Raw genomic sequence first — 11766 nt, 5'->3', positions numbered from 1 at the left:
GCCGTTATTAATTCTACTTTGGGCCGCGAGGACAATAGCCTAGCCGTAGTCCGTAGCCAACCGACGACTACGACGCCCCTCCCATTTCTTTTGTTAGCAGCATTTACCTGTCCTCAAAGTTTTTTTGATATCAGTTCTACTCAGTTTATGGACCATTGAAAAAACATTAAAATAAATAAACAAACCAAAAAAGGACATCTTTTCAGTCAAAAACGCCAAAAACAGCATAACGCAACTACTGAACTACTTCTTGTATCCTTTCAAATGATCTTATGCTTACCACTCATGGCTTCGCGTTGCAACAGCTCCTTCCATGTCTAGCCACCGAAAGCTACTTTTCACATCGCGTCTTCAATACCTATTCCATCAACCTCACACTTTCACACAGCACCAGAGTACTACGCCTCTACAATACAGTACTCGCTATTGCAGCACACAGCGGGTTGAGGTCCTTGGTTTGACTAAATTAGAAAATGTAGTAACTTTGATCGCTAATTACGATGTCAAACAAAATCAGTTTGTAAAATCAACTCTAAAACCCTGCACTAGAAACTTTAAAGAATTTAATGAGTTTTTTTGACCGCGTGATTAGAGAATGGTTACTGTAGCATCACTATAGCCAATCATCGATTAATTAGCGTCATTAGATTCGTCGCGAAAAGTTACATCCATCTCTAAAATAATTTTAAAAATAAATTTTATTTAGTACTCCATGTGTAAAGAGTTTTTTTAAGAAAACGTGGCGATCCAAACAGGGCCGAGAAAAAGAGGACGTGAAGCAGTAACCTGTCAGCCCGGCACGGTGCAGGCCGCGCAGTTACGTCGGTCCATGGAGATGGAGCCCCGCGTGCCGGACCGGACGGCCGGACGGCAGCGGCAGCGGTGCGAGTCCGGCTGTCCGGCGACACGGCGGCATCGCTGCCTCCCATGGACTCCGGCGAGCCTAGTGATGGCTGAACGTGTTAGCGTCGCTAAGCTATCATTGCAATGCAGCCTCCGCCGAGTGGTGGAGTAGGTCAGAGCTGCAGTGCCGTGCTGCTTGCGCCCACGCACTGTTCACCGGGTCACGTCAGGGAGTCATTGCCTGCCCTGACCTCTTGTGACCCGCCGCTCAGGAGTCCTTTCTCGTGGACTTGTGGAGTATAGGCAATTCAAGCTGCGAGCAAACCCAGACAGAGCTCATGAGCCTCCTCCTATCTCTGCGACTTTCTCGCATCAGAAATCGACAAACTTCAGGAGATCTTTCTTTCCGCTGCATACATATGTACACGTCGTGATCAGGTTAAGCTATCAGGAAACGTTAAATTGCATTGCTAATCTCTCGTGCGGCAGCGCAAAAAAACACAAAAACTGGTTGTGAATGTTGCCGCAAGCTAGCACTACGGGTTGCTAGTTCATCTACTAGCTTCCATTCTACTCTACTCCTATGATCCTATCTGACCTCTCGAGGTAGAAGATGAGAGGCACTACGCCCACATGGATCCAGCTTGGCCTTGGAAGCCGTCCGCCTCAGCGCCGGAGCCTGACAGCTCCATGGAGAGGCCGCCGCCCGTGCCAGTGCCAGACCTCCGGGGCCCGTCGCCGAGCACCTTCCCCATCGCTACCGACCACTGGGCCATGGCCACCTCCGGGGCCCCACCGGGCAGCGTCACGTCGCGGGGGAGCCACTTGGCCTGCATGTACCCGGACCGCCGCCACGGCGGGACGTGCAGGCCGCTCTCGCGCAGCGACCGCTGCGCCGCCGCGCACAGCAGGGACACCGCCTTCCGGAGCCTCGCGCGCGGGCCCACGAACACCGCTGGCAGCCGGGCCCACAGGTGCGCGTACCACGGCGCCGGCCGGGCGAGCTGGAACTGGGACCGGAAGTCGATGTCGACGACTAGCCTGGAGGAGGAGGCCGCGCCCGCGCCGTCCTCCCCCGCCGCCACCACGACGTCGATGTACTCGTAATCGCCTGCAGCAGCAAGCATTGATCATTTCGCAGCGAACTTCCTGCCGAATAATCACGACGATTAATAACTAGTAGTAATCGATTGCGGCACTCGTGCATGCTGGCAAGGACCAATGCATGCGTAATGGTGGCATTGATCATTTGCAGTTGCAGTGACATGTAGTCGTAGGCAGACAGCAGTGGATCGAGGAGTTTGGAGAAGCCTTGCTGTTTTCCTAAAACGAAAAGCGAAAACAAAGGGCAAGCAAAGAAAGAGAAAATTTCAACCCAGGTGAATCGGATGGGACTTCATGTAGAGAATGGAAAATTTGGAAAATATTTTCATACCAAAAGAAGAAACATGCTTTACATGACAGCATTTTCTGCAGGCAGCCAGCAGCTACCCCGTTTTAGAATCTTACCAGAGCAGCAAACAAGGACATACTGTAAATGGTAAAAAGAAGAGGATCGAGAGTAGGATATATTGTGGGTGCGTGCTGTCACTAATTTCACCATAGCCTAAAACTCGATCATCATGCACTCTGATGGTCAACTCTTATTACCTCCGGGGTGCTCAGTTGTGGCGACCCAAGAAGACCTGCAGAGGGAGGCATCGTAGCCGTCCTTCTTGAGCCTCATCATCAGCCTCCTCTTCAAGCTGCTCCTCTTCCTTTCCTCCCCCATCTCCCTCACGTGCTTCATGGCCCTCTCATGTATCTCCATCTCCTCCTGTGTGCTAGGCTCAACCATAGCCTGGTATGTATATGAACATGCAAACAGAGAAAAGCAGCAAAGATTTGAATCATCATCAGCAATGTTAAAAGAGATTTGATCATAAGAGATTGCAAGAACAGATAAACTAATCAGACCTCCAGGATGTGGCATGGAGTTTGGTGATGCATAATGGAGATGGTTTCTGGCGATGATGGTGGTTCAGAATCCATCTCAAACATCCACTCGTCTGAACTGCTCATGATCTAGCTTCAGGAAGCAAGCCAGCGCAAAAGACTTCTTGAGCTCAGCAATGGCGGATAGACGGGAAGAGGCTCGATCCTGCATTTATCTAGAGGCAATGTAGGGTACCTGTACTACTGCTACATCCATATATGAATGTGATGTGAGTTGGGAGCTGCTTGGATGACCTCATTTCTTTGGAAATTTAAAGGCGGGGAGGACTGGAGGAGGGCGGTCGACCGGCCGGGGTAGAGAGGGAGAAAACTTTATGGGACGTGACACGGTGATGGAGACAGACTTGTGAGTAGAACTAGACAGTGATCGATGAGTTGTGTGGTCAGTCGGTGCAGCGCAGTAGTGATGCAGAGCAGCGGGTAGCAGCTGTCTAGCTGGTGTTTGTGTAAGCACGGGGGGAATAGATTCATCACTGGGAATATTCAGAGCAAAATCATGTGTCCCGTTTGAACTGCAAGCTTCTGGTATTGATAACGAAGAGTGGAAGACGTGTCTGTCGCTGCACATGCCAAGCATGGATGACTAGCATCTCACCAATCCCTTTTAAATCTTTTCTTGGTAAATTTTTGGAGCTGAGAAACAAAGCCGATAAGTTCATATGGCCAACGAGAACAGCGAGCAGCAGTCTGATGCCTCGGCCAAAGCATCGAGATTCGAGCGAGGAAGATTTCCACGGACTCGAGCGTTTAGGCCAACCATGGCGTTCTGATGATCTGATCCCTGACGCCACTGCTACTGAGCTTTGCTGGCGTCAGAGGATAGCTGCACGGCAGCAAAGCTGTAATCGGGCGTAATCACGCGTGGATGCCCTAGACGCTAGAGGGTTACCTGTGGCCTAGGGTTCGCTAGGTGTCCAGATGTACGCCCGCGGCGACCGCATCGTGGATCGAAGCATGCAAGCATGGAAACGCAGCGATAGGACGGAGGAATTGGGTCTCGCTTCAGCAAATCAGCAGTGATAGCATTTATAGCCCTCAGTACGTTTCATCATCAGGAATAATCCAAGAAGCTCATTCATGCATGATTCGATTCCATCAGCAATATGGTGATACTACTAAATGTGAAAACACAGACACACACAGGTGGTTAATCCTGGTGTAATGCTGTCTGAATCCAACAGCTGCCGCCCATAATTCAGGCAGTAAAACCCCTTGTCCTCCGTCTTCCACAGGCGCCCACTAATTCAGGCAGCTGTTTACCCTCCCATTGAGTCGCTGCGTCCTCGAGCTCGAGAGCTGATCGCGGAGGCGCTTCCTGTTTCGCTCTAGCGCTTGTCTTCTCCCCGGGGGGTAAATGCATCGACAGCTACCTGCACAGGGCGTATAAATTGCCCCCTGCGCTCGCTGCGCAAAAGCGGGCCGGGAAAAGGTTGGGTTGGCGATCGATTCGATTCGCTCCCCCTTTATTCTCGCTGGTACTTATTTCTCCACAGGGTCTGTACGACCACGGCTAACCTTGCAGCCCAGCTATCAGCGGCTATGTCAACAGTTGTGGCAATAGTGTTGCTCACTTCCTCGGTAGGGGCGCTCATCAGCAAGCAAATGGCCATGGCCCGGCCTAAATGGGTCAGGTCAGTGCGCCAGTTACTTTCAGTCCAACAGGAAAGAAGTGTTTACTGTGGATGATGCCTAATCCAATTTAAGGCTAATAAGTTGTTTACTGTGGGTTTTCATTGGCGTGCAAGACGACGAAATGGGACCGTCGACCTGTGCGGAACCCTGACTGAATTTATGCAAGTGCTCATTAACATGGCCAGGCAATTGATCCCGGCGAACTTGAATTGCAGTCCTGGTTGCCTGCCCTCTCCAGAGCAGAGCAGTCAGTTCCGCGGGCCATGTTCGCGCGACGCTGTGCAGAGATGCGGCCCAAACTTGTAATGGGCCGGGCTGTGTTTCAGCCCAGCCCATCAGCAGCCCAGCCATATTCCGGCGGCATTGTGCAAGCAACTTGCGCCGCCGGCCGAGCCACTTCCACGCTTCTCCGAGAAACCACACCCCAGGACGGACCCCCGCGCCGCCGCCGCCGCCATGGACGGTGCCGCCGCAGCACGGTGAGATCCCTCCCAACGTCTCCTTCACCTCCTACTCCTCCACCCTACCCCATCTAACGCCGTTTGCCATCCGCGCGCCGACTGCAGCCGCCTCCGCGCCTTCAAGCGGTGGATGCGCGCGCGCGGCGTCGTCTGCAGCGACGTGCTCCGCCTCGACGCCACCGATCCCCTCGGCGTCCACGTGCGCGCCGCCGCGCCGCTCCGCGAGGGCGACCTGGTCGCCACCATCCCGCGCGGAGCGTGCCTCACGCCGCGCACCACCGGCGCCGCGGGGGCGATCGAGGCCGCCGAGCTCGGCGGGTGCCTCGCGCTCGCCGTCGCCATCATGTACGAGCGCGCGCGCGGCGCCGACTCGCCGTGGGACGCCTATCTCCAACTGCTCCCCGACCGCGAGTCCGTGCCGCTCGTGTGGCCCGCGGACGAGGCAGAGCGCCTGCTCGCGGGCACCGAGCTAGACAAGGTGAAACGTATTCCTGTACTATTGATACCTGCATGAATATAATCGATGCTGCAATGCAGTAGCATACTTTTGAGTGAATCGATTTATTTTGCACTTGCCGGCTAAGTTTCCATTGAAAAGGAACATATCTTTTCCGTTGTTTGTTTTGTGATATACTACAAGCTAGTCAATTGTTTCGTGTTGATATTTGTTTTTCCTTTATTGACTATAAACATGGAATGAATCTAATAACAGTGAATTTCTAGGCAGATAGTGAAGCAGGACAGGGAATTCCTTTGTGAGGACTGGAAAGAATGCATTGAGCCCCTGATATCTTCTGGAGAGCTGAACGTTCGCCCAGATGATTTTAGCGTGGACAAATATTTCTCTGCAAAGACTCTTGTTTCTTCAAGGTCCTTCCAGATAGACAGCTATCATGGATTTGGAATGGTTCCATTGGCTGACCTGTAAGTTTGTGGTAATTCTGTAATTATATCATTTTATTTTCCTTGTTATATTGGAAACACTACATCGTTTCAACATGTACCAAGTATTTCGGCAAGTTGGCAACTATTTCTTTATACTGTTAATGTATGGTGGCTGAAGTCAACTGTTAACATGTAAATGTCCTTAATCCTATATGATTATGCTATTTATGAAAATTTCGGTCCATCCTCTCCCCAGTTTCAATCACAAGACTGATGGTGAACATGTACACTTCACGTCTGCATCAGATGACTCAGACTCAGACAGTGAAGATCATGATGAACAAAGTGATGCTTCTGCTGATGACCAGTCGACTATAGAAAACCCGACGAGCAGTCCTTCAGGTTATATTCAAGAACAGATGCATGTTTGTCATTAGACCTTATCTAGATTTGTTATTGATCGATGGCAGCTTCACTTCTTAATTTTATACTTTTGCATTAAAGGCTCAAGAGTTGGCGACGAAGATTTGGAAATGATTGTTGTAAGAGATGCTGATGAAGGCGAGGAGGTAATGCTCAGTTTCCACCTTTGCTATTGATTTACAGATTCTAAGGACTACTAGCTATACTTCTGAATCTACATTTTTCTAGTAGTAATGTCTGTTTCCTGTCATCTTCCATTTTAGGTGTACAATACATATGGTACAATGGGGAATGCTGCTTTGCTTCATAGATATGGTTTCACAGAACTTGACAATCAATATGACATTGTCAACATTGACTTAGCAATGGTCACTAAGTGGTGCACATCCATATTCTCTGGTCGGCATGTAAGAGCAAGGGTATCACTATGGCGTAATCTGGGTTATTCTGGTTGTACTAGCCAGGATGCTGAGTACTTTGAGATTTCATATGATGGAGAGCCCCAGCTTGAACTTTTAATCCTCCTTTATATCATCACTTTGAAACCTGATGTTTATGACAAGTTGATCAGTGCGGCTCATGATTTAGTTGGCGATGAAGAGCATGATACTATTCGTAACGTGGCTAAGTTTGTCAAAGTAACAAACTCCAACCAATGTTCTGAACTTAATGGGCTTGAGGAACTGCCTGACGTGAAGAGATTACTGCATAGTGAGAGCATTTGTTCTGCACTTATATCACTTGCTGACATGAGGGAGACTCTCTATGGCTCAAACACTTTGAAAGACGACGAGGAAAAGCTGCGAGCATGCTGCATTGTCAGAGAAAGGAAGCTGTATCATTCTCTGGTGCTGCGGGTTAGTGAGAGAAGAATACTTTATAGATTGCGAAAATATGCCTCTAGCAGGTCAAAGACCAAGAAGAGGAAGCATCCCTAGTGTTTGAAGACAGTGTACTCACCTGGCGAAGTTTGAATCTGGGTCAATCCAGCTGTTTGTAATCACTGTGTTCGGCTGGTGGTTCCAGCTCCAGCTCTACAGTGTTTCCCTCTCACATCCCTCCAGCTCCAGCCTCCAGCCACCAGCCAGGTAACAGTGTTTTTCTTTCACACCACTCCAGCTCCAGCCTCCAGCTCCAGCCTGCCGAACAGGGTGAATGTTTGCATTTTGCGATTACCAAGCAGATGAAAATTTTGTTCAGTTAAGATATGACAGATTAGTTTGTGAGGTTGTTAGAAACTTAGAATTGCAGGAACATTCGAATGAGCCATTTCAGGCTTCTACTGTTGTAGCATGCAATCCTTTATCTCTTTCTACTATTCTTTCCTTGTAGTGGAGTAAACATAAGGTATGCACCGTGTTCTTTGGAAGATTAGATGCTTGTGGCTTGTGCGTGCATTGTGTTCTTTGGAAGATTAAATGCTTGTGGCTTGTGACATGCGAGGCATTCTGTGATGATTTGGTTGTGAACTTCATCTGCTGGTAATGCGAACTTTCTGGAGAAGTTATAAAATCACTGTATCCTAGTAGTTCATTTAAGTTTTCAAACAAATGTGATCTTGCAGATGAAGAAATGCGATTGAGAGTTGAGACCATAAGCCCGCTGGAACAAAGGGAAACATCTAATGATACTTGTTTGACGGCAAATAAAAGGAGTCGTGCAACTTGCTCTCATGGCATTGGCATCAAGGGTTGCATGAAATAAGATGGCCATACCCATACGGTTATCTGGAATTCATCGTTTTTTTTTTCTTTCCAGCAGAAGTTAGTGACAATCCAACACAAAAATGTATCTTTAAAGTATGTTTAGGAGGCCTAAGTGTACAAAAGCTCGAGGAATAACTGATTAGGAACCTCAAGCAAGTTTCTGAACAATCTATCTGTCGAAGTATAACTATCCTATGTATTCACTGCAGCAGCGAGGTATACCCCACCCTCCAAGCCTCTGGGAGGCGCCATTTCTTATGCCAATAAATTGACACCCTTGACCACAAAGGGAAACCAAAACTGTAGTCTAAAGGTTCATCTGCCAGCCCTCCAATGAACAGAGGAAGCCAAACATAACGGGAGTCTCTCAAGTTTGATGGACTCCATCTATCCGCCATGAAGATAAATGTACCAGGCAAACCAGGGAGGGGAAGCACAAATGTGCTTTGAGATAAGAATGTTGTCAGCCGGTAGAACCTGTTGCCTCCAACACAAGGGTTTCCCAGTGTCTCCCACGGGCCCATGATCGAGTCTGCAGCATGTGCCAGTGCCCTGTTGGGAGCCCAGCCTGAGCAACCAGAGGTGATCATGTAGTAGGTTCCTTGGTGCTTGAAAACAGCTGGAGCTTCCCGATGTCGCCTTATTAGTATTCTCTTCATTGATGCTGTGATGTGAAGATAGTCCTTCGTCAATGGACTAATGTGGAGCTCAGTATTGTCACGAGAAGAGTAGAAGAGGTAAGCAGCTCCATCATCATCTTTGAAGACTGTCATGTCTCTACTCTCAAAACCATGCGGGCGAAAACTGTAAAGGTAAGTAAAAGGTCCAGTTGGAGAGTTGCTGACAGCCACACCAACAGAAGCTTTGGTGTAGTTGGCATCATCTATGTGCATCAACATGACATATTTCCCTGTGTGATCATTATATATCACCTTAGGTCTCTCAAGCACCTTCGATTTATGAAGGTCGTGGGTGACATTAGTAGGCTCTCCATGAAGCACGATTCCTTCATGAGTCCATGACCACAGGTCCTTAGATGAGTAGCAGCTTACTCCAATGATGTTGACCTGGCAAATTGGAAACAACCAATCATCACTGCATGTCTTTGTACTAAGCTTCTAATGCTGTCTCTTTAGACTTCTCAACTACTCTAAATTACTGCCTATTCTATGATCATGATTCAGCATTTTGTTTTCCACAGAAATTTTGAAGGGCAACTAAGACGTTTTATCTACTTCCTGAATTCCTGTCACAAGCCTGAAACAACTTCTATTTGCAACTGGATAGAGAACTATTGAATATTGGTTAGCACCAAGATACAAAGTAACATAAATTACAGCTCCAGTGATCCTTTATACCTGAGCAAAATTGCAAAGAGTACAAAAATAAACCAAAGGTGCCCACGTTAGAATTTCTACTGACCCGCTGTGTCCCTTTGGGATGAGCTTGGTATGTTGGTCCATCTTTGTTTTCTCCATACCAATAGAATTTGGCAGTCTTGTCATCATACATAATCCCACCACCATGGGCTTGAATGGCATTTCCATTGGTGTCTAGCCACACTCTACCGGGATGAAAGTACATGGTATCATTTCCCCCTTTTGTTGGGTCCACAGCAGTTCTTTGATCAGGGAAGAACAATGCATGTACTGCTGAAGACTCCTCCAGATAATCATCTATAACCTTTCGTTGCTTACGAGGCCCCCGCCTTTTCACTGCACGAGGATTTACCTTGTGAGGAGGTGGCACGCGGAAATGATCCTCCTCAATGTCCTCTAATTCTCTGGTTGTAGGTAGATGGCTCAAATAAATATGGGCCTGCCCACTGTCTGCTTGATGTTTAAAGGAAAGGAAGCAGACAACGAGTCCAAAACCCACCAAGCTCCATACAATACAAGATAAAGAATATCCACGTCCTGCATCAAAACCGAGGGCAAATGATTTTCTCTGTTTGTTCCTCATCTTTGTTCTCCCCTTACTAATCTTCATAAGAGAACTGCAGTAACAAATCCGCTATGGTTTTTATCCATATGAAAATGCTGGACCAAACTAACCATACAAAGTGATTCAAAATAAATAAACAACTATAATAGGAGCACCACCGATATTGGGAGAAATAATCATGGAAAAAAATTGGAATATGAGAGTGAGGTGATGTCTGAAAGATATATAGTGATTAGCTAGGTTGCCAAATGATTGTGACAATACAAGTTAGTTTGCACAAAAATAGAGCCCGCATAATATTGATAGAAAGGAGGTAGACATAAACTTGCAGCGGAGATGAATTTATCTCAAACTAAATGCACATGTTATCTAAGACTGATAATGACAGTCGGGGGGGGGGGGGGGGGGGTCTTGGAAACAAGTGTGCCTAAACTACAAACTTAGGAGCACAAACAAAATAAGCAATCTGTTGTTGCCAAACATTTTTTCCCTTTCACAATTAAGTATTCAGGGAAAACATTCAAACAACGTATCTGCCAGTTTCACAAAGCTGCTTCAACGAACTGCTTGGAACAGCAATGCGAAACAGAGACTTTAGGCTATCAATCATAGTACTGAACAGCAGTTTAATAGACTTGGAACTAGTTTGCTGCTGAGTGAAATTGAAGCTTAGCTCCGAGCCATAACAAACACATCGACCGTTGTTATAACCATGCTATAATTTGGCACACTCACATGTCACATGTCAGAACTAACTAGATTATGGGCACACTCTTTTCCATTGCAGTTGCACAGAGCGTACAAAGAGAAAGCAAAGCACCAAAAGGTACCAGAACACACCTAATCGGCGAACCATCCCGGATGCAGATCTTGGAAGTTAGTCCTACCGGTGCATGATCTGCGCACGCGACACCGCCCGCCCACCTTCAAACATAGAACCAAACCAAACTGCAAGCATCAGTACCGAGATTCGAGAAGAGCAGCAGCAGCAGCTTATACGAGCAATCGACCCGTCTGCTCGACCGCCGAGCGCCCGGGCCAAACAGCCGATGCACCGTGAGTGCGCCGACGGGGTGCCGGTGAGGGTGCAGTCTTCCCTCCACCCGTTTCCCCCACTTCCTGCACGCACATATGGAGGGAGCACCGGAGTAGAGTTGAAGACTTTGCCTTACCTTGGTGCAGAGGTGGGGGAGCGCCGTTGCGCCGGATCTGAGCAAGACGAGCGTCGAGCGGCGGTGGGGCGGGCGGGGGCTCGGAGTGGAGAAGCAGGTGAAGTCGTGAAGACGAAGGATAGGGGTTGACCCGGACGGAGATGTCCGGTAACCGGCGGCCCGGCCGTCTTTGGAACAGACACGGCAGACGAGGTATGACCTCGGCGGCTGTCTCTAACTACCTTTGGGGCTAATCTCTTTTTTTAATGGGTCTTTGGGGCTAATCTGGATATAGGAGTGTTATGGTAAGTTCTCCAAAGATATCGTGTTATATAAAAAATAATTAAAATATTATAAGGTTATTTTACCAAATTTATTTTTCTGTTATACAATATGTCAACGGTTATGAAACAATGTATGTGCTTTCAGCTGGTTTCCGCGTCTAAGTTGTATCTGTGCAAGTATAACGTTTGTATCTCCATCGGGGTTTGCTACGGTACACCGAAATGATTGTGGACCGTTGATCTAAGGTTATATTACCTCCTATGAGGTAATAGTTATAATTTTATTTTAAATCCAAAGTAGAGAATTAGATCCAACTTCCATGCATGATTAGTTGAGATCTAATATTTCTATTTTTTCCCATCACCTGACCAATCATCTCCTAGCTCAAATCACATCACACGTTTGCTCTTTTCCCCTCTAATCACACGACATTTGCAAACC

General features: G+C 47.7%; 3 protein-coding genes across 5 annotated transcripts; 1 reads left to right on the top strand and 2 right to left on the bottom strand.

Annotated features, from left to right (window-relative positions):
- Positions 1–1288: 1288 nt before the first annotated feature.
- LOC120710798 lies at positions 1289–3218 on the bottom strand. The gene is made up of 3 exons (XM_039996373.1): positions 2800–3218; positions 2494–2683; positions 1289–1954 (listed from the first exon to the last, which is right to left on the bottom strand). Exons 1-3 carry the CDS (start codon positions 2902–2904, stop codon positions 1467–1469), a joined length of 783 nt encoding a protein of 260 aa, XP_039852307.1. The 5' UTR covers positions 2905–3218; the 3' UTR covers positions 1289–1466.
- Positions 3219–4852: 1634 nt separating this feature from the next.
- On the top strand, positions 4853–7792 carry LOC120708862 (ribosomal lysine N-methyltransferase 3-like). Of its 3 annotated transcripts, none has more exons than XR_005689504.1 (7): positions 4853–4949; positions 5037–5409; positions 5659–5855; positions 6073–6218; positions 6321–6385; positions 6503–7327; positions 7572–7792. XR_005689504.1 is itself a non-coding variant. In XM_039994282.1 (6 exons), the coding sequence occupies exons 1-6, from the start codon at positions 4927–4929 to the stop codon at positions 7175–7177; spliced, it is 1479 nt and encodes a 492-aa protein (XP_039850216.1). In that variant the 5' UTR covers positions 4853–4926; the 3' UTR covers positions 7178–7674. The 3 variants fall into 3 exon arrangements, 1 of the variants encoding a protein (XP_039850216.1); XR_005689503.1 differs by having other exon boundaries at positions 6503–7237; positions 7394–7674; XM_039994282.1 differs by having other exon boundaries at positions 6503–7674.
- Positions 7793–7962: 170 nt separating this feature from the next.
- LOC120708863 lies at positions 7963–11273 on the bottom strand. Its single transcript, XM_039994283.1, has 4 exons — positions 11057–11273; positions 10730–10813; positions 9368–9941; positions 7963–9012 (listed from the first exon to the last, which is right to left on the bottom strand). The coding sequence occupies exons 3-4, from the start codon at positions 9932–9934 to the stop codon at positions 8146–8148; spliced, it is 1434 nt and encodes a 477-aa protein (XP_039850217.1). The 5' UTR covers positions 9935–9941; positions 10730–10813; positions 11057–11273; the 3' UTR covers positions 7963–8145.
- Between the last annotated feature and the right edge of the window lie 493 nt (positions 11274–11766).

The sequence above is a fragment of the Panicum virgatum genome, chromosome 5K, assembly GCF_016808335.1.
Source record: "Panicum virgatum strain AP13 chromosome 5K, P.virgatum_v5, whole genome shotgun sequence".
Taxonomy (NCBI): domain Eukaryota; kingdom Viridiplantae; phylum Streptophyta; class Magnoliopsida; order Poales; family Poaceae; genus Panicum; species Panicum virgatum.
The sequence above is the reverse complement of the archived record's forward strand: the minus strand, read 5'-3'. Positions and strand labels throughout refer to the sequence as shown.

Coding starts and splice junctions, on each gene's coding strand:
- LOC120708862 (XM_039994282.1), top strand. CDS start 4,927: ATGGACGGTGCCGCCGCAGCACG. Junction 5,410..5,658: donor CGGGCACCGAGCTAGACAAG/GTGAAACGTATT, acceptor ATTTCTAGGCAG/ATAGTGAAGCAGGACAGGGA. Junction 5,856..6,072: donor ATGGTTCCATTGGCTGACCT/GTAAGTTTGTGG, acceptor TCCTCTCCCCAG/TTTCAATCACAAGACTGATG.
- LOC120708863 (XM_039994283.1), bottom strand. CDS start 9,934: ATGAAGATTAGTAAGGGGAGAACAAAGATGAGGAACAAACAGAGAAAA. Junction 9,013..9,367: donor ATCCCAAAGGGACACAGCGG/GTCAGTAGAAAT, acceptor CCAATTTGCCAG/GTCAACATCATTGGAGTAAG.
- LOC120710798 (XM_039996373.1), bottom strand. CDS start 2,904: ATGAGCAGTTCAGACGAGTGGATGTTTGAGATGGATTCTGAACCACCA. Junction 2,684..2,799: donor CTCCATGCCACATCCTGGAG/GTCTGATTAGTT, acceptor TATACATACCAG/GCTATGGTTGAGCCTAGCAC. Junction 1,955..2,493: donor CACAACTGAGCACCCCGGAG/GTAATAAGAGTT, acceptor TTGCTGCTGCAG/GCGATTACGAGTACATCGAC.